Below are 21,750 nucleotides of genomic sequence, written 5' to 3'. Positions count from 1 at the left end.
ATTTGAGCGAGATGAACAAATCTTGAACACTAACTAAAAAGAAATTCATTATACATGGAAAAGTGTCTGGGTTTTAGTATTTGTTAGTTTGGTAAAAAGTTGTTATTACAGTTGGCCCGATCATGCTTTGATGCACATGTTTATTTACACTTTAGATGCCTACAAGACCACAGGTCAGCTGCTTTAGAAGAAATTCTAGTTTCATTTCTTTAAAGTTCCTAAAACTTTTCTTTGGAAAGGCAAATTAAATTCTTACAAAGACATCCTGTTTGTTTAGGTTAATAACTTTCATTTGCATCAAATAATGTAGCATTCATTTGAATGAATGTGTTCATTCCTAACACATTACCTAGTCAATATCAGTATAGACATTGAGTTGGATTTTCTCCCATTGTGGGAGATCTGATGTGGTTTCTAAATATTTCTTGATTTCTTTTTTTTAAAGACTGCATATAAACAATTTAATTCATCATAAGCTCTTTTCCAAAGATTTTCAATCAACTATACAGAACCAAAGCTCTCTATTAAGCAGAAAAAGCTAATATTACATTTAAACAGACAGGAAAAACAAAAATGCAAAAACAAGAATTAAAAAAATAAGAATTTAAGTATCATCAAGAAAGAAAAATCAAATTTCTTACCTAAATATTGAGCTAAAGTGAGCAGCTTCACTCTTAGTAGTCAGAGGCAGAGGTGAGGATGTATTTGTTTGTCTGTCCTGTTGTTACTTCAAGTTTGGTTGTTACATAGTTTGTGTCATGACTCTCACACATGTCAATACACACTCCCAGACACATTCACACACCCTCCATTTCCTCTTTTTTCACGTCATGTGTCTGGCTTTATCTTCCATTCTGAATATAGCTGTTTTTTTCCTCACACAACCATACCCACATTTCCCTCCCATTTTTTATCAGACATAGATTCACACACCAATTGAGCATAAGACCAGAAGTGTGAATAAGTTATTTAAATTCAATTGCAGAATTGTTTTCTGTTATAAACTGTTCACAGCTGTTTCCAAGAAACAAGGCCTTAATTGGCATCCAGCAATGGAAAGTTGATTCATCCATCCATCCGCCCATTTTCATCCGCCTCTCCAGAGCCGGGTCGTGGGGGCAGCAGCCTAAGGAGAACAGCCAGACCACCCTCTCCAGATTTGGAGGTGCTTCTAATTCCTGCTACTTCACACTCGGCTGTGAACTGCTCCAGTGCAAGCTGGACGCCACCACCATATGAAGCCAACAGAACCACATCATCTGTGAAAAGCAGAGTCAAGATCCTCATGGTGAAAAGTGGCTATACTGAGGAATTCTGTCCATAAAAATTATGAACACAATCTGTGGCAACCAACCAACTTCCAGCTGCAGCTCAATGAGACGTAAGTTCCCCAGTCTCCCTCGGAATGCTGTCAAAACTCTGCCGGAGTTGGGAGTTGGATCTCGTGGACTGGGAACTCTGCTCGGTGTTGCCAGCACATCCTCACTATTTAGGTGTGTCGGGTCTTTCCAGCATCCTCCCTCAACTACTTGATCCAACTCTCCTCCAGGTGTCGTTTACTCGACAGCTCAGTCCCTCTCTTCACTTAAGTGTACAGAACATAGATCTGATGATATGATTATAAATATCAATCATCGACCTGCAACCTTATGTGTCCTGGTGCCATGTGCATTTATGGACACCGTTATGTTTGAACCTGCTGTTGGTTATGGAAAAAACTGTGGTTCAGGTAAAGGGCTATTCCCAATCGTGTCCCTCCAGGTCTCACTGTCGTTGCCCACTTGAGCATTAAAGTTTCCCAGTAGAACAGCAGCACCCTGAAAAAAATGAAAATAACCTTTTAAACTATTACCAGTATTTAACTAATGTCAAATAACATCGCTGATATAAATGCAAAGACGTGATAACACATATTATAATAAATATTTACCTTAGGAACAGAATTGTTGTTTTCAGATACCCAACTGCAGGGAACAGGCCGCTCAGAAAAAGAAAATGCCAGAAACAACTTCACTGTGTGAATGAACGGTTAGGAATTAGTTAATAAATTAAAAAAAACAAAAGAAAAAAGTGCATGGAAAAACAAAGAGTTTTTATAACCTACGTGTATAGAACTGACAAAAAAAATGTGCTGCATTATGAAGCATAAACACTGAAGGCTACATGAGGAAGCAAGCCTTAAAATAAGTCTGGAAGTGAATGGAAAACACTCAGACAAAGACAAGGGGAACACAAGAAACCAATGAAAATGGACAATTATGATGAGAGCACAGGACTACAGCTCCAGCAACAAACTCCCAAGAGCCACCTTTAAAACGATCGTGGCTCAAGAGTTGGGAGTTCGTCTTGTAATCGGAAGGTTGCCGGTTCGAGCCCCGGCTTGGGCAGTCTCGGTTGTGTCCTTGGGCAAGACACTTCACCCGTTGCCTACTGGTGGTAGTCAGAGGGCCCACCAGAGGGCCCGGTGGCACCAGTGTCCGGCAGCCTCGCCTCTGTCAAGGCGTTGTGTCCTTGGGCAAGACACTTCACCCGTTGCCTACTGGTGGTGGTCAGAGGGCCCGGTGGCACCAGTGTCCGGTGTTTGAAGTTAAAACATACATATGTAGTTTATCTAGTCTAACTGTCAGGCTGTAATAAATGCCCTGAGGTTTTCATGAGCATTTACACAATTGTGCTTGTTTCATGACATGTCATGGCATTTAACCATGGTTACCCTCTGTTGAAGAGTGAGCTTTTTGTGGGTAAAATCTCAGGACTGAGTGGCCTACTTACAGATAGAAGGGGTTCTGTTTAGGCAGAAGGCTCAATAGGGAATGTCATCAGTATGTGCATAGAAAATAATCATATTCTAGGCAGAAACTAAAGTCCTGGGAGGTGACTGACTCCAGCAATGCCTTCAGCAACTAGACTATGCTGAAGGCACTAGAAACTTCTGCAAACATCTGCCTTCTTTCTGTTAGCTAAATAAAACTCTAAAACCATTTTTATAGTCTTGCTTAATATATCAAAACAAGGAAAACCAAAATGAGAGTAGAAAAATGTGTCTTACCCATTTAAACCCATGCCTTAATAGTTGTTAATAACCTCTGGCTCTCTTCCACAATGTGTCTTTTGTCCCATTTTCCACACCTTATCTCCAACTGGTTGTGGCAGATGGCCGCCTCTCCCTGAGTCTGGTTCTGCCAGAAGTTTCTTCCTGTTAAAAGAGAGTTTTATTCCTGCCCACTGTCACAAAATGCTTGCTCATAGTGGGGTTTATCTGATTATTGGGACTTTCTCTGTGTCAGTGTGGTATCTGCCTAATAATATAAAGCACCTTAAGGCAGCTGGAGTTGGCTCTATACTCACCATACACACACAGCAGAACATCCAGTTAAACTGGGGTGAAATGAGTCCAATGTTTTGTTGTTGTTGTTTCTTTCTGTCTGATTGCCATGGTGAATTGTGTGTGTGTGTCTGAGCTTCACTGATGATGTCATTTTTTCTCTACTCATGCATGTGCTTCACCCAGGGTGAACAAACTCTGATCAGTTCTGGAGCTGATAATTCAGAGTTACTTATTTTGGAGTTGAAGTACGTTGATTATGCTTCCTGGAGCAGACTCCTGTCCCAGGTGTGCATGCAGAGGATAATAATGGTGAATCCTACAAAAAGGAAGTCTTTCACCTACAGGCACCTATAGTCACAGCCCTGTAAGTTTACGTATGAGATGTTATAAAGACTGTTACTGTCTGGTTCTATAGGAAAACTGAATTTGGTTTTAAACATATTATTGAAAAACAGGAGTCCAACCTTAAACTCAAGTATGCAGCTTACACAGTCATTATTTGTATAGTTCCCCTATTGTTAATGCCTCAAGCACCAAAATGCATACAATATATCCAGTCTAAGCCTGACTTTCACTGTCAGGTAAAGCTGTTAAAATGTATTTTCAGGCACTCGAGGGAGAGTTAAGCATTGATCCAGGAGAATTGTATCGTTAACAGTCTAATGGTGTAGACTGTTATTAATTTGTGTTATTAATATTTAGACAAAGAATTGGTATGCACTCATTTCATTTATAAATTGTAGTCCCTACTTCATACACAGGCAGTGTGTGCATTCGACAGAAAACAAAGTAATGTGACACACACACACACATATCTATCTATCTATCGATATATCTATAGATATATATCTATAGATATATATCTATATAAAATTTGTTTTTTGTTACAGTAACTATATTAAGTAGCTATATATAAGATTGAGTATACTAATCTTAGTGCCTTGTAAAGCATTTTCATTTTAATTGCATTAGAATGGTTTGCATTGAGAAATTACAACAGACTGATCAAAACATGGAAATTTATTCTTCTGAGCTTTAGGATAAATCAGAGAAACACAAAGATTAGCTACACCCACTGCTGTCAGACTCTTTTTTGGCACAGAAACAGTGCTGTGTTTCAACCCAGAGCTTCAGTCCAAAGAATGTTCAGTGCACTGAGTAGTTTGGACATCCATATCATCTGACAGAGCCCTTCTATAAATTTTCATTAGACCTTGTCTAAATCCCTCACTCATTTTTAGACCCATGCAAAAATACAGCAGCGGGTTTACACAGCTGTTAAAGTAGGCAATGCCCATTGCTACAGGGTACAAGATTTTCAACAGTGCAATATTATTGTCCACCATCTTCACCATTAAGAGGCAGTGATAAGGTGCCCAGCACAGGAAGAAGGCAATGACCAAACATGCTATTACACGCAGAGGGCGGGACTTCCCTGACAGACGGGTGCGTCGGATTCCCACCCCAGCCAAGGTATAACAGATTAGAATGACCATAAAAGGAAATATGAAGCCACACAGGAAGCGGATGGAGTAGAGAGCAACTTTGGTGCTGTTGTACCCTTCTGCCTTCTCAATCGAGTCCACAGAACATTTCGTCAGGTTGTTGTTGTCTATGTAAGTTTGTCGATGGATGAAGTAGGGAATGCTGAAGAGGATCGCTGCAATCCAGACGCAGACTGCCACCACCCTCGCTACCCATAGCGTGCGTCGACGTCTTGTGAAGACCGGCCACCAGATGCAGACCATTCGATCCAGACTGATCACAGCCAGCAGGAACACAGAGCAGAACATGTTGGTGTATTTGAAGAAGCCGGTGAACCTACAGAGGAAGAGGCCAAAAGGCCAGTGGTCTGACAAGAACAGCCGAGTGAGAGAGAAGATTCGTGTGAAGCAGAAGATCAGGTCTGCTATCGCCAAATTCACCAACCACACATTGGTGACCGTCAGCTGTTGAGGAAGAAGAAAAAAAAACTATGGAAAAGAGACAAGAGGAAGAAAAACAGAAGCTCACATTTGCTAGATGCAAGTAACCAGACTGGGATTTTATCTATGGAGATTTCTTTATGTCAAAAGCCATTGAAAACATTAAAAACACATAAACACATGATCTTTAAGTTCTCCTGAGGCCTGGTAATGAACTAATCATTTGATTCAGGTGTTTTGAAACAGGGTGACATCTAAAAGCTGCAGGACAGCGACCCTCGAGGCCTGGAGTTTCTCACTGCTTTAAACTCTGGCTCTCTCTCATGCTATTCTATCTCCTTCCTCCCTTCACTTCTCTTTCCCCTCATCCCCAATTATAGTCTTTGTGTCCAGACATCTGATTGTCAGGGTTTTCTCTCTATTATTGTACGGTCTTTACCCTATATCAGGGGTCGGCAACCTTTCTGATGATGAGTGCCATCTAAAATTTCCTCAGAAGTTAATGTGCCATATGATTGCATTAGCAATAAATGTAATAACCCTCTATATTAACAGTTAAACACTATATAGAACAACTTTATAGAATAATATTTGTTCGCAGATGTTGGCAGCTATAAGCAAATACTTATCAGCTATTTGGAAACACAAAAAAAACAAACACTTTTTATCCATAACAAGAACTGTGCAACAGAACATGCAAATGCAAATGTATGGTCTCCTCATAACAATAAAAAATACTGTCAATAAGGCATCCGCAATTAAACTTGTCAGGTAGTGATGTCCAGCAGGTGAAAATGCAAGCTCCATGAACACGGACAGCTATGGATTCCAGCTGCAAACTTTGACCCTCACAGAGTCGAGCTTTTCAGTTCAATCAGCTGCATTTTGATGTCCTCTGTGTGCAGCCAGTTAATGCGAGACAAACCCAGCTGCTCATTAAACCTTTCTGGTTTGATCAGAAAAGAAAACATTGGTCCATAGACCTGAAAGTCCTGAAAATGCATGAATTCTGTCTCGAGTCTACGGATGTAGGCATGTACTTCCGCGGTGCTGATGCTGCGCTGAGCGGACAGTTCCTGAATATATTTTTTATTGCACCCTCTCAGATTAATTCACTGCATGCCGTGCCAAGGGCTGGACTGGGACAGAAAATCGGCCCAGGCATTTTGACTAGAGACCAGCCCACCAGGTATTATAGGAAAAACCAGAAAGCCTTTGAAAGAAAATGAACACTGTTGTGACAGTCACGTACACTGTCTTGTTGGTATATGTATGATTTCTATACATTTTACATCAGATAAAAATGTTGGTCGTAAGATTCAGATAATTATCTATTAAAAACTAGACATTTAAAATGAGAATAAGAAAGAAAAGTATTTCTTTGTGCCCCCCTTTCCCTGTTAATGCCCTACCTGGCCCCCTGGTAGGTGTGCTAGACCCGCCCCTGCACAGTTACCAGCTGTCAGCTATGTAGAAAAAGGATCCTGGTGTTATTTGTCTCTCAGAAACAGTTCATAACTTCCCTTCAACTCATCCATGTCACCTAAAAGGTAAACCTGTTTCTCCATCACCTGTCCAGCTCTGATGATTCAGTAAGGACATCTCCTGGTTTCATTCTCATGTTTCCCTCTCACCACATATCCAAACCGACATCATGACCAGCAGCTTTACAGCTGTGGCTCCAGCAAACATCAGCTGATACTAGAAATTCATATTAAATAAATTCTATCAACAGCTGATCAAGCTTAAACGTGCTGCTGTTGTTTAGCGCGACATCTGCTGGTTTCCTCTTTCTGGCGCAAAGTGGGCGATAAACAAACAAGAGAGAAAAGCCAATCAGCTGATCATTGATCAGTTTCATGATTGAAGTAGCAACAGGAGAGGGAGGGGGGAGAAAATGAGAGAAGAAGAGGCAGCTGCAGCGTAAAGACAGGATGACTCCAGCTTTGTGTCTTTTTTCCATTGTAGCTTAAGTACAAACGGTGTTTCTTTTCTGCTCAATACGAAATATTTAATATTTTCTCTGAATACGAGACGATTCTGTTTTTTACATGACGGTTGGCAACTCTACTAACTAACCTTATGAATAAAATAAAGTTCACTATCAGTAACATCATAGCATCCACCCAGCTGTATAGAAACTCCGTCAGGCTAGCTAGTACGCAGTACGAGTTATTGTAACTGACTGTTAAACTCCACCTAAACTTGGTTTATATCTGACCCAGATAGACTGCAGGTCATAACTTCTTACCTGAAGTTCAGTTCACCTGACACTAGGACCGCTGGCCGCCTCGGGTCTCTCCTCCTCCTGCCTCCCCTTTCCCTCATCCACCTGCTGGCCTCTGTGGAAGCTCCGCCGTAGCCACCACCAAACAACTGAGTTATTTTTACACATTATACATTTACAGCCCCCCCCCCAAACAAAACAAACAAACAAACAAACAAACATACAAAACAAAAACCATAGGCCCGTAAAAATGAAAAATCACCATTGGCCCATGCCCGATGGCACTACCAGTCCAGCTATGGTCGTGCCATCGGTTAACCCTTTGTGCCCTGTGTTGCCAACCCCAGCCCTATATTACAAAGCAGTGTTCCCCAACCACTGTGATGTGACACATAGGTGTGCCATGGAAGATTATCTGGTTCCACCTGATTAGTACTCTAAGCATTTGGTGTGAGTAACGGGCAGAACAATTACATTCTTTTCCACTAGAGGGCAGTAAAAGTATATACTCTAATTAAACGGGTTGCCAACTGCCAGTAAAACAGAAGATGACAAAGAAGGAATTACATGATAGTCATGTTGTGAAACGACCAGCGCAGAGTAGCAATAGATAAATATTTGAAAAGAAAAGTAGTCAATCTATCCTGGCTCCTGGAGAAAATTCCAATCCAGATGAAGGCCCTAGCATGAGTAGTGAAGAAGAAAGCAAAAAAGGTATATTGGGGACAAACTGAGCCAATTCCGCTATTCATGGTAGACAGGGAAATATTATCAATATGCTTTTTGTGACGTTTTTGTTTGGTGGTGTGCCGTGTGATGTTTCCAATGAGAAATATGTGCGTGGCTCAAAAAGGTTGGGAAATATTGATATAAAGTATCCTGGTTACAGTTTTTCTGCACAGGTAACAAAAATCGTGGCTGTCACCTTTACTTGACTGAAGGTCACAGTTTGCTATTGCGGAGTATATTTACTGTCTTTGCTGAAGCTGCTTTGTGGGGGGTTGTAAAATGGGGTGCAGAATAAATCAGTTTTTTTTTTTTCAGTGAGCTTTTGTTAAACAGATTACTGACAATCTCAGAAGGTATTTCAAACATATTCTACACTTTATATCTACCTTAAGCTTGAATCCAGCAACCCAGATCACTATGGAGTTTCCTGTGATGCCGAGCACAACAGTGAGCGTGTACAGGATGATGCTGACATTGACCAAGCCAGCACTCACCACCTTAGTTGCCTGGTCATCCTTAGAAAAGGTGAGTATGTGCGTGGGAAGAGAGGCATTGGGAAACATTGTGTGGCTGAAAACGACAGAACAGAAGAAAAACAAGTAACTCAGCATGTCTCTCATGACTTAACAGGAAGCACCCAGCAGTTTTTGTGATTTTTTGCATTTTAAAGATGGGTTAAGTTCCACTTTTACAGTCAGAAACATAGAACCAACTTAACGGGAGGCAAAGTTTTCTTGTATGCTTAGTTTATGTTTTAGTGTGTTAAGTTCCCCTTCTTTCTCCATCATCCCTGTGTTTCTTGTGTGTCCTCAGTCATGTCTGTGCCTTACTTCACATCTCTTGCCCCCTCTCTCTCCCTCTGTATCTCGTCTCCCTTTTCTTTTCCCATCCTTGTGTTTCACACCATGGTAAATTGACTGATTCTCATATAGCACTTTTCTACTCTCCCGGAGTACTCAAAGCACTGTATACAACATTCATTCACACCCACTCATACGAGCACTTCTAAACTCAAGTGCAAAATAATCTACATTCACACACATTCACACTCCGATGAACGCATCAGAGGGCAACTTGGGGTTAGTATCTTGCCCAAGGATATTTGGCATGCAGACTGGGGAAGCCAAGGATCAAACCACCAACCTTCCAATCAGTAGCTACCACCTGAGCCACAGCCACCCACTACCATGTCTCTCCTGTCTGTCATGTGCATCCATGTGTTTTCTCCCCAGCCCGTCTTGTCTCTTGTTCTCTCACCCTCTTCATCTTTTCAGTCTGTTTGTCCTCATGTTTGTTCTCCCCCAGGTCCCAGTGTCAAACCTGTGTGTTTTAGTCTTCCTCCCAGTATATTACCTGTTTTATTTTGACAGTCTTTCATCCCGTGTTCAGTGTGTTCTGTGTTACTTTGCCATGTCATTATGTCTACTGTCCCAGCTGTGCTCCCATGCGTTCCCTCGTCACCCTCAAGTTTAAATATTGTGCGAGTTTCCCTGTGTTTGTTCGGCACAGTTTTCTATGTGTCTCCATGCCTCACATATTCATGTATTTGCAAGTATTTCAGGTTCCATGCATTTAGTTCTTCCCAGTTTAAGTTTTTATGTTAGTTCTTATCTACAGTGGGGCAAAAAAGTATTTAGTCAGCCACCGATTGTGCAAGTTCCCCCACTTAAAATGATGACAGAGGTCAGTAATTTGCACCAGAGGTACACTTCAACTGTGAGAGACAGAATGTGAAAAAAAAATCCATGAATTCACATGGTAGGATTTGTAAAGAATTTATTCGTAAATCAGGGTGGAAAATAAGTATTTGGTCACCTCAAACAAGGAAAATCCCTGGCTCTCACAGACCTGTAACGTCTTCTGTAAGAAGCTTTTCTGTCCCCCACTCGTTACCTGTATGAATGGCACCTGTTTGACCTCATCATCTGTATAAAAGACACCTGTCCACAGCCTCAACCAGTCAGACTCCAAACTCCGCCATGGCCAAGACCAAAGAGCTTTCGAAGGACACCAGGAAAAGAATTGTAGACCTGCACCAGACTGGGAAGAGTGAATCTACAATAGGCAAGCAGCTTGGTGTGAAAAAATCAACTGTGGGAGCAATCATCAGAAAATGGAAGACATACAAGACCACTGATAATCTCCCTCGATCTGGGGCTCCACGAAAGATCTCATCCCGTGGGGTCAAAATGATCATGAGAACGGTGAGCAAAGATCCCAGAACCACACGGGGGGACCTGGTGAATGACCTGCAGAGAGCTGGGACCAAAGTAACAAAGGTCACCATCAGTAACACACTACAACGGCAGGGAATCAAATCCCGCAGTGCCAGACGTGTTCCGCTGCTGAAGCCAGTGCATGTCCAGGCCCGTCTGAAGTTTGCCAGAGAGCACATGGATGATACAGCAGAGGATTGGGAGAATGTCATGTGGTCAGATGAAACCAAAGTAGAACTTTTTGGTATAAACTCAACTCGTCGTGTTTGGAGGAAGAAGAATACTGAGTTGCATCCCAAGAACACCATACCTACTGTGAAGCATGGGGGTGGAAACATCATGCTATGGGGCTGTTTTTCTGCCAAGGGGACAGGACGACTGATCCGTGTTAAGGACAGAATGAATGGGGCCAAGTATTGTGAGATTTTGAGCCAAAACCTCCTTCCATCAGTGAGAACTTTGAAGATGAAACGAGGCTGGGTCTTCCAACATGACAATGATCCAAAACACACCGCCCGGGCAACAAAGGAGTGGCTCCGTAAGAAGCATTTGAAAGTCCTGGAGTGGCCTAGCCAGTCTCCAGACCTCAACCCCATAGAAAATCTGTGGCGGGAGTTGAAAGTCCGTGTTGCTCGGCGACAGCCCCAAAACATCACTGCTCTTGAGAAGATCTGCATGGAGGAATGGGCCAAAATACCAGCTACTGTGTGTGCAAACCTGGTAAAGACCTATAGTAAACGTTTGACCTCTGTTATTGCCAACAAAGGTTATGTTACAAAGTATTGAGTTGTATTTTTGTTATTGACCAAATACTTATTTTCCACCCTGATTTACGAATAAATTCTTTACAAATCCTACCATGTGAATTCATGGATTTTTTTTTTCACATTCTGTCTCTCACAGTTGAAGTATACCTCTGGTGCAAATTACTGACCTCTGTCATCATTTTAAGTGGGGGAACTTGCACAATCGGTGGCTGACTAAATACTTTTTTGCCCCACTGTAGCTGGTTTCCTCATTTCATTTATGTTTCTCATCAGTCACAATAAAGGCTCACTTTTTGCTAAGTTCAGTCCCACCTTCGTTGTCTGCATTTGTCCACACCTCACACCAGCCAGCTGGCTGTGACCGGCTTCTACCTTGCTTAATATGAGGGAACTTCTTGCCCTACATATGGGTGCTCCTTACACTGCTCACAATTGCACATGGATTACTTGTAAGTATTGTAAAAAAAAAAAGTACAACCTCTTTCAAGGTTCAACCCTGACTGATGGATTATTTGTAGCTGAAAACATTCTTCTCCAGTCTTCATAGGGGTTGGAAATTAAATATCAGTCCTTTCAGCTACTAGAGTTTCCAAAGATTTAGGAATTCTTTTTTCATGACACTTTCTACATGTTTGGAAGTTAATCCAATATTTAAAAAAAAAACTCTTGCTGTGAGAGCTTAAAGGAGTAAATAATGTTCTACAGTAGTCCTAAATGACATAGAATTCCCCCAAAGAGCCAAAAGGATAAGATAAAGATGTTAACAACACTGTTGTTGGTAAAAAATAAGATTTGTTCAGAAATTTAATATGTTATAAACAAAAACAGGAGCAGCTCAAAGGAAAAGAGCTGTTAAGTTAAAATGTGGTTTCTGCAATCAAAGAGGAAATCCTTTGTAAGGTCTGTGAAAATATTTTGTTATTCGCATTTCGGTGTAGTGGACAAAACCATGAATGGCACAAAAATCAAATCCCATCACCTGACCACAGCCCAAATATTAAACTACAATCTGATATGAGAAATCTAACCCAGAATTATTTTCTTACCTGAAATATTAAACTGCTCTCACAGAGCTGTGGTGAGCTGCTTCCGTCTTAGTGAGAAGTGAAAATGCAATGTGACGATGTCTGTCATGGGAACTATAGCTTTATTACCGTTAGTTTCTGTTATGTCACTCACACAGCTTCCTTTTTTCACTGTTTCTGACTTTGTCTTGGTTTTTGCATAGTGTTGTGTCACTTTAGTTTACACAGAAACACATTGCCCGTTTGTCACTCGCACACATAGATGGCTGTTAGATCCTGCAAGATTAGCTCAAGTCACAAGAATAATATAAAGATGAAAATGTTGAACGCAGACAATGGGGACGTGACACATTTGAACATAAATCTCTTTACCAGAGATTTTACCAGTGGAGGCAAAAACAGCAGCATTTCAAAAGAAAAGAGCTGTTGAGTAAAAATGTGGTTTCTGCAATCAAACAGGAAATGATGTCCTCAGTCACATAAATCCGTAATTTCTGAGAATATATTGGGCATTGGGTACATCATTCACCATCTTACAATGCTGTGATTGTAGCGATTCCCCAACTGGTACTCATGGCCATTGATCAGTGATGACTATCCAGCACATCCACACTTGTAGCTGCAACAGGTTGCTGCCCCATAGCTGTTGCATTCAACAGAGTTCTGATGGTATCTGCTGAGGCTTGGGCCTTAGCACTTATCTGCATTTTGAAATATGCTAGTTTTCTCTTTGGTCACTGTCCTGTTCACCTGAAACGCCTTGGTTTTCAGTAGTGTGTGTGGAAATGTTTCAGTAGTAACGGCCCCAAATAACATAAAAACTGCATGTCAGGTGTCAGATGGTTATGAGACAAACTTTGAAACCACACACACAGAGACACAAATACATACATATACATAATTTATTTGATTTTTATATATTGTTTGAGTAAATTGTTCCAACAGTCATAGAGATTACAAGTTGCATTGACGGACAATAGATATCAAAGAATAATAGTCTTTCATAAATTTGAAGGCATTTAAAAAATGGTCTACTATGTTTAAAAAAAAAGAAAAAAAATCAAGATCTATAACATATTATATACATATGTACATTTTTTGAGCAACATTTACGATCTTTGTGCCTTCACAATACAATGAAAGTAATAAAAATGATAATAATTTGATTTCCTGTGTAGTAACAGACAGATCAAAGTGTCTGCACTCCAGTTTACATTTGTTAAAAATTAAAAAATGAACACGTAATCTTCCGAGCATCACAATTATTCAGAAAAAACTGCTGTCAAACTCCTTTCTGCTTTTACAAGATTGTTGTAAACACAGAGCTTCAATCCAAAGACTGATCAGTGCACGGAGTAATTTGGCCACCTGTATCATCTGTCAGAGCCCTTGTATAAACTCCCATCAGACCGTTTTTAAACCCATCCCTCAATTTTAGCCCCATGCAAAAGTAAAGCAGTGGGTTCACACAGCTGTTAAAGTAGGCAATGCTCTGTGCTACAGTAAACCAGTTTTTTATCACAACATTATCATCATTGGTCATTCTCACCAGGTGGAGGCAGTGATAAGGTGCCCAGCACAGGAAGAAGGCAATGACCAAACATGCTAGTATACGCAGAGGCCGGGACTTTGCCACCAAACGGGTACGTCTGATGCCCACACCAGCCAGGATGTAACAGATGAGAATCACCATGAAGGGAAATATGAAGCCACACACGAAACGGATGGAGTAGAGAGCATCTTTGGTGCTGTTGTGCTCCTTTTTCATCTTTTTTGGGTTCATAGAACATTTAGTCAGGTTGTTGTTGTCTATGTAAGTTTGTCGATGGATGAAGTAGGGAATGCTGAAGAGGATCGCTGCAATCCAGACGCAGACTGCCACCACCCTCGCTGCCGACAGGGTGCGTCGGTGCTTTGTGAAGACTGGCCACCAAATGCAGACCATTCGATCCAGACTGATCACAGCCAGCAGGATCACAGAGCAGAACATGTTGGCATATTTGAAGAAGCCGTTGAACTTACAGAGGAAGAGGCCAAAAGGCCAGTGGCCTGACAAGAACAGCCGAGTGAGGGAGGAGACTCGTGTGAAGCAGAAGATCAGGTCCGCTATCGCCAAATTCACCAACCACACATTGGTGACCGTCAGCTGTTGAGGCAGAAGAAAATAAAAGATGGAAAAGAGATAAGAGGAAGAACAAATAGAAAAAAGGGAAGAAGCAAGTAACCTGACTCGGATGTTATCTATGCCAATTTATTTATGTCAAAAGCTGTGTGTTAAAAAAAGATATAACCACAAGCAGATAAGATTACTTTACAGGTTTAGGTATTATTACCACATATGAAGTTACATTTGGTGTGTGTCAGTTCAAATATCTGCATGTATAGAACTCAACCACAAGGAAGCCATTGCACACCAGAGCGTCACTTTGCGAAGGCTACAGCAGATTCATGCTCTGCAAACACGATTCATCCACCCCACACGTGCTTCCATGTAGTTCTCTAAAATCCTGACTACATTTCACTGAAAGTGGATGACGTAAGCAAGCACATGAGGACAGTGGGATGGAAAAACTCCCATTTAACAGGAAGAAATCTCTGACAGAATTAAGCTAAGGGAGGTGCGGCCATTTGCCAAGACCAGTTGCAGGTGATGTGAGGAAGATAGGACAGCCAGACTAAGCGTGGAGGCTTCCTGTGAAGCAAAGAAGGACCCAGAGTCACCTGATCAAGCTCTGATATAAGCCAATCTCAAAAATAGAGATTATACAAGATTTGATGATTATTCAAGATCTTGTATTCAAGAAGAAGGATTTTATACCAGGTTCTTGATTTAACAGGGAGCCAATGAAGTGAAGTCTGTATGGGACCAATGTGCTCTCTCTTTCTAGTCCCTGTCAGTACTTGTTGCAGCACCTCTGAAAAGCTGCTTCTTCAATAAGCTTCTCGGATGAGACAGGAAACATCTTCAACTTAGTTAATGAAGATCTGTGGTAGCAAATGCCATCCTAAGTTAGTCAACTTGTTAATTTGTACTGTAAAAGGATGTATTTTGGTCCATTCTTAACCCTAAACAAGTACTTTTGATACATAAACCTGAAAGATAAGGGCAGGCTTGGATCAAAACGTAGGAGGTTTGATCCCTGGCTGCTCCAGTCTGCATGCCAAATCTCTTTAGTCAAGATATGAAATCCAAGTTGTTGTTGTTGTTGTTTTCACAGAGCTTTTGTTAAAAAGATAAATGGCAAGCTCAGAAGGTATTTGAAACATATTATATACTTTATATCCACCTTAAGTTTGAAACCAGCCACCCAGATCACCATGGAGTTCCCTGTGATTCCGAGCACAACGGTGAGCATTAAGAGGACGATGGTGACATTGTGCACTGTGGAACTGATGGCCACCATAGTTGCCTGGTCATCCTCAGGTTTGAGAGTGTCGGTGAGCAGCGAGGCATTGGGAAACATTGTGTGCCTGAGAAGGAAAAAAACAGAAACAGAACAGAAAAAATTAAAAATGGCACCTGAAAGACAGACACAAAAAAACTATGCACAAAAGAAACATGCAACTTTGCTGCAATGCTTGAGTGCCTCTCTCTGCATTGATCATATCTTTAAACCACAGTGAAGCAAACCTCTAACAGCCTTTCCTGTGCCTAACAGGAAGACAGATGTGTGTAGCTCTTTTAGGTTAGCCAATAGGCTGGATCCTATGGGCTAAGAGAGATAGATAAACATCCTCAAACCCCCATCCCAGGGCTTGAGCCTAGGGTGGGACAGGGTTAACTGCCCAGAACCAGTTAACCCGAGTGACCAGTTAAGCAGAGTAAACTGTTGCAGTGATGTCTCTGATGTCATAGGGTTTGTGTTTTTTAAGGGGTTTTTTTCAGTCACTCTTTGTCTGACCCCTCATCCATGACTAATTTGCCTTGGGAGACCCTATAGCAGGGGTTTCCAAACTACGGCCCATGTTTAATAGGCCCACAAGAAATTTTATAAATAGAATAGAATATGGCCCGCACTTCAGCTTTTGCTTGAGTGTATTGCATTTCCTAGTTTTAACACCAGGGGGAGCTACTGTTGATCAAGGCAGTTGCTCCATCAAAAAGGACAATCACAGAAGAAATTTACCTCAAGTTACTAAACATGGCAGAACCAAAGAAGCAAAAGGTAGAAAGTGAGTGCAGAAAATTTCAGACATGGTGGGAGAGTGAATATTTCTTCAAACAATTCAAGGGGAAGTGTGTCTGTTTGATCTGCACTGAAACTGTGGCGGTTATGAAAAGTGTATAATGTACGACGTCATTATGAAATCAAACATCAGGCCTATGCATCCAGGTGCTCCACCTGGAGACTCTGTTGTCCTGCTGGGAGACTTCAATGCTCACATGGGTAACAACAGCGAGACCTGGAGGGGCGTGATTGGGAGGAACGGCCTCCCTGATCTGAACCCGAGCGGTGTTTTGTTATTGGACTTCTGTGCAAATCACAGTTTGGCCATAACGAACACCTTGTTCGAACATAAGAGTGTCCATAAGTGCACGTGGCACCAGGACGCTCTAGGCCGTAGGTCGATGATCGATTTTGTAATCGTATCACCAGACCTGCGACCATATGTTCTGGACACTCGGGTAAAGAGAGGGGCTGAGCCGTCAACTGATCACCACCTGGTGGTGAGTTGGATCAGGTGGCGGGGGAGGACGCTGGACAGACCCGGTGCACCTAAACGCATAGTGAGGGTGTGCTGGGAACGTCTAGCAGAGGCCCCAGTCCGCGAGATCTTCAATGCACACCTCCGGCAGAGCTTCAACAGCATTCCGAGGGAGACTGGGGACATTGAGTCCGAATGGACCATGTTCAGCGTCTCCATTGCCAAAGCTGCTGCATTGAGCTGCGGCCGCAAGGTGGTTGGTGCCTGCCGTGGTGGTAATCCCCGAACCAAATGGTGGACACCAGAGGTGAAGGGAGCCACCAGGCTGAAGAAGGAGTCCTATCGGGCTTGGTTAGCCTGTGGGACTCCGGAGGCAGCCGACAGGTATCGACAGGCCAAGCGGAATGCGGCTCGGGCAGTGGCTGAAGCAAAAACTCGGGTGTGGGAGGAGTTCGGAGAGACTTTCAGACTGCCTCGAAGAGATTCTTGCAAACCGTCAGGCGTCTCAGGAGGGGAAAGCGGTGCTCTACCTGCACTGTGTATAGTGCTGGCGGAGCGCTGCTGACGTCGACTGAGAAAATTGTCAGGCGGTGGAAGGAATACTTCGAGGACCTCCTTAATCCCACTGACACGTCTTCCGAGGAGGAAGCAGAGTCTGGGGATGAGGGGAATGACCCGCCAATTTCCGGGGGCGAGGTCACTGAGGCAGTTAAACAACTCCTTGGTGGCAGAGCCCCTGGTGTTGATGAGGTCCGCCCTGAGTTCCTGAAGGCTCTGGACGTTGTAGGGCTGTCCTGGTTGACACGCCTCTACAATGTTGCGTGGAGATCAGGGGCAGTACCCCTGGACTGGCAGACCGGGGTGGTGGTCCCCATCTTTAAGAAGGGAGACCGGAGGGTGTGTTCCAACTACAGGGGGATCACACTCCTCAGCCTCCCCGGGAAAGTCTATGCCAGGGTGCTGGAAAGGAGAGTTCGTCCGCTAGTCGAACCTCGGATACAGGAGGAACAATGCTGTTTTCGTCCTGGTCGCGGAACACTGGACCAGCTCTTTATCCTCTCAAGGATACTTGAGGGTGCATGGGAGTTTGCCCAACCAGTCTACATGTGTTTTGTGGACTTGGAGAAGGCATTCGACCGTGTCCCTCGGGGTGTCCTGTGGGAGGTGTTGCGGGAGTATGGGGTGTCTGGCCCATTGCTACGGGCCATTCGATCCCTATACAACCGTTGCAAGAGCTTGGTTCGCATTGCCGGCAATAAGTCGGACTCGTTCCCAGTGGGTGATGGGCTCCGCCAGGGCTGCCCTTTGTCACCGGTTCTGTTCATAATTTTTATGGACAGGATTTCTAGGCGCAGCCAAGTGGCGGAGGGCTTTCGCTTTGGTGGCCTCAGAATCTCATCTCTGCTTTTTGCGGATGATGTGGTTCTGTTGGCTTCATCGGGTGAGGGCCTCCAGATCGCACTGGAGCGGTTCGCAGCCGAGTGTGAAGCAGCAGGAATGAGGATCAGCACCTCCAAATCTGAGGCCATGGTTCTCAGCCGGAAAAGGGTGGAGTGCCCACTCGGGGTCGGGGATGAGTTCCTGCCCCAAGTGGAGGAGTTCAAGTATCTATATATGTGGCCGTCAGTGAAAAAAGTTTGGACACCCCTGCCCTAAAGGGACCCAACTGGGCCTGAGAACATAGCTCCTGGATCCTTATGATACACTAACCCCTCTACCACACTTATATTCTAGTCTTATAAAGTCCAGTAACGCGCTTCTTGTGTTCTTTGGCCAACTGATGATATTTTCTCAGTTGTCATTTTCCATGGATTTTGTTACAGTTTTGAGGAAGGAAAAATGTAGTGTCCACAAATATTTTTCAGTGAATAAGATATTTTTGGACATCTATCCTCAATGTAACAATATATTAGTGACTGAGCGAATGTACCGACAAAGTGGTTTTTTTTTTCTTCCCTCAAAATCTTCTAGCAGAGACTTGTGGTCTCCGTTAAACTACAGTGAAAATTTTCATATCTTTCTATTTTTTCTTTTTAACTTACTGTCAATTAAATGTGTACCGGACTTCAATCAAAGAAACAAAACACATTGCCTTCTTTGGTTAGTTTAGGCTCACGGTGAGCATCATTGTTCTGATATACCATAGAGAGGAAGATTATTTTGAACAAGTGAACAAGGCAGGAAAACTCACTGTTTATAAACCCTACAGTAACGGTAGCAAGTATTTGTCTTAATGGAGGAATACAAATTGAGAAATCTGACCAAGACAAAGTTTCGTACCTGAAATGTTGAACTGATGTTAGAGCTTAGGCGTTGCTTCAGTCTCAGTGAACGGAGGCCGAAGTGGAGATGCACACACTCATGTTCATCTGTGCTGTGGTTACATCAAGTTTGGCTGCTATCTACTGTCTGTCAAATTTGTGTGCTATACACACGCACACCACTTCCTCTTTTTCTTCTTATCATGGGTTTTTCTTTATCGTCCTTTAAAGACATGAGCTAAAAGACCTTTCTTTCTGCATGCATAGCATTTTTGTTTTATTTTATTGTTTCCTGTTTACAACCACATTCATGCCACCTCCCTGATTATCAGACACAGCTGCCCAAGCATAGATAATGTCAGAGGTTGCAGAATTAAGACCCAAATGCAGAAAAATAATAATTGAGGGGTATTGAGTAATTGAGGGGTCATTTCCATGATGCACGTATCGAGGCTTGCTTCATTTATGGGAGGAGCTGAAAATGACGTTCAAAGCCTCGTTGCCCGGCTGTACCACGTGACTGGTTCAGGAAGTGGTTCGAACTTTGCCGAACCTTTGACAGCGATATAAACCCCTCAGACTTCATTCAAAATGTGGGTGTTTGATGGAGAGTTGCGGTTAGTGAGTTTGGAGACAGTTTGGAGGTTTATGAGAGTGAGGAGAGAAAGTCAGGAGAGAATGGAGCCAGCTAAGAAGAGGAGGATGTGCTCCCCTGTGTGGGAACATTTTGATCTTATATCTCCCAACGTTACAAAAGCACAACCACTGTCCACACCCCAACCACACCTCACCTCACAGTAAATGATCATTTCCATTTTAAGCATTTCCAAATGATCATTTTCCATACTGCCATCACTACAATATAGATGTTTTACACACTCCTTTTGTTGTTGACATTTACAGACTGTGTGCAAAAGGCCACACTCTTCAAATTCATGCCAACTAATATTTTTACGTCCTGTAGGTGTCCTACTAGAGCAAATGAAGCTTCAAGACGATTTGCGCTGGGGTGAACTAATTGGATGGAAAGCTTCAGTGCTTCAGGAAGCTTCATCTGCCCATCACTAGTTGCCGGGGCAAGCCGTGTGGATTTAACGAAGGACCCAAGATGCGGATATGCAGTGAAGTGAGAGGGCTTAATTGACACAGAACCCGAGTGATAACAAACAAAAGGCGAAAAACCAAAGTTAAAAATAAACTACACTGGGAAAACTAAAACCTAAACAACAAACCTGAACACAAGAGAAAGCAACTTGCAGGGAGAATTCACAGGATGCCGGAGGGAGATTCAAAGACAAGAAAACACCAAATAACACAGACGAACCAGCAACTAACAGAGGCAGACACGAGGTTTAAATACATAGAAGGATGACGAGGGAATGAGACACAAAAGGAGGGCACAGCTGGGAGTAATCAGACCTGACGAGCCAGGGGAAAGTAACCTGAACACACTGAGATCAGACACGGACCTTCAAAGTAAAACAGGAAACACACACACACGGACACAGACTCAGAGACGCCGACTAACACAGAGACCTTACAACACAAAAGGAGATACACAGGCAAGGATGACACCAAACAGGGAACACAACTAAACCCAGGGAAACCAAAACACAACAGTCACAATACATAAAACTATCAAAAGTAAAAGTACCAGGACCATGACAAAAACAAAATGAAACTAATAAAAGTATCAAGAAACAAAAACTATGCACAGGCTCATGTTGAAATCTATATCTAAGATCTCTAAATATTAAAACTCAGATTATAGTCTAAGGATGGTCTTACATCCCACCCCAAGCGAACGCAGGTACCACCTCTGAAAACTGAGGAAGTTCAGGGTCTCTCCAGGGATGCTGAGGACTTTCTATACAGGTGCTGTGGAAAGCATCTTCACACAGAACATCATGTCCTGGTATGGAAACAGCTGTTTCCCAGATTACTTGTAAGGCATTTTAAAAAAGTACAGCCTCTTTCAAGGTTCAACCCTGACTGATGGATTATTTGTAGCTGAAAACATTCTTCTCCAGTCTTCGTAGGGGTTGGAAATTAAATATCAGTCCTTTCAGCTACTAGAGTTTCCAAAGATTTAGGAATTCTTTTTTCTTTTTTTTAATGCAAGATTTAAAAAAAGAAAAACTCTTGCTGTGAGAGCTTAAAGTAAATAATGTTTTACAGTAGTCCTAAATTACGTAACTTTCCCCAAAAGAGCCACAAAGATAAGATAAAGATGTTAACAATGCTGTTGTTGGTAAAACAAGATATGTTCAGAAAGTTAATATGTTATAAAGTAAAAGAGATTTTTTACCAGGGAAGCAAAAACAGTAGCACTTTAAAGGAAAAGAGCTGTTAAGTAAAAATGTCGTTTCTGCAATCATAGAGAAAAACCTTTATAAGTCCTTTGCCTAACTGGAGGGAACAGGACCAAAGAGAAAAAGAGGAAACATTTCACTGTGCAAATGAAGGATTAGGATTTCGTGCATGGTTAAACAAAAACTTTTTTATATCGTAGAGAACTGATAAGATCAGGTGCTGCACAGTGGAGTGTAAACACTGTAACCTGCATGAGGAAATAAGTGAGTAGGCTGTTAGAGTGATTTCATGAATTGTTGTTATTGTTGTGCT

The 21,750-nt window shown here is 42.4% G+C and overlaps 2 protein-coding genes across 2 annotated transcripts; both read right to left on the bottom strand.

The window, feature by feature from the left end:
* Positions 1-3,398: 3,398 nt before the first annotated feature.
* On the bottom strand, positions 3,399-9,821 carry LOC146492719 (C3a anaphylatoxin chemotactic receptor-like). Its single transcript, XM_085148905.1, has 2 exons — positions 8,596-9,821; positions 3,399-5,277 (listed from the first exon to the last, which is right to left on the bottom strand). Exons 1-2 carry the CDS (start codon positions 8,827-8,829, stop codon positions 4,459-4,461), a joined length of 1,053 nt encoding a protein of 350 aa, XP_085005031.1. The 5' UTR covers positions 8,830-9,821; the 3' UTR covers positions 3,399-4,458.
* LOC146492718 (C3a anaphylatoxin chemotactic receptor-like) lies at positions 8,657-21,150 on the bottom strand. Its single transcript, XM_085148906.1, has 4 exons — positions 19,145-21,150; positions 15,505-15,688; positions 12,239-14,363; positions 8,657-8,779 (listed from the first exon to the last, which is right to left on the bottom strand). The coding sequence occupies exons 2-3, from the start codon at positions 15,679-15,681 to the stop codon at positions 13,545-13,547; spliced, it is 996 nt and encodes a 331-aa protein (XP_085005032.1). The 5' UTR covers positions 15,682-15,688; positions 19,145-21,150; the 3' UTR covers positions 8,657-8,779; positions 12,239-13,544.
* Positions 21,151-21,750: the final 600 nt, after the last annotated feature.

The sequence above is a fragment of the Neolamprologus multifasciatus genome, chromosome 22 (genome assembly GCF_963576455.1).
Source record: "Neolamprologus multifasciatus chromosome 22, fNeoMul1.2, whole genome shotgun sequence".
NCBI classification, from domain to species: domain Eukaryota; kingdom Metazoa; phylum Chordata; class Actinopteri; order Cichliformes; family Cichlidae; genus Neolamprologus; species Neolamprologus multifasciatus.
The sequence above is the reverse complement of the archived record's forward strand: the minus strand, read 5'-3'. Positions and strand labels throughout refer to the sequence as shown.

What these genes read in the sequence shown, in the direction of transcription:
- LOC146492718 (XM_085148906.1), bottom strand. Translation starts at nt 15,681, where the DNA reads ATGTTTCCCAATGCCTCGCTGCTCACCGACACTCTCAAACCTGAGGAT. An exon ending in TGGCTGGTTTCAAACTTAAG is followed by an intron (nt 14,364 to 15,504) that starts GTGGATATAAAG and finishes CTGCCTCAACAG; the next exon opens with CTGACGGTCACCAATGTGTG.
- LOC146492719 (XM_085148905.1), bottom strand. Translation starts at nt 8,829, where the DNA reads ATGAGAGACATGCTGAGTTACTTGTTTTTCTTCTGTTCTGTCGTTTTC. An exon ending in TTGCTGGATTCAAGCTTAAG is followed by an intron (nt 5,278 to 8,595) that starts GTAGATATAAAG and finishes CTTCCTCAACAG; the next exon opens with CTGACGGTCACCAATGTGTG.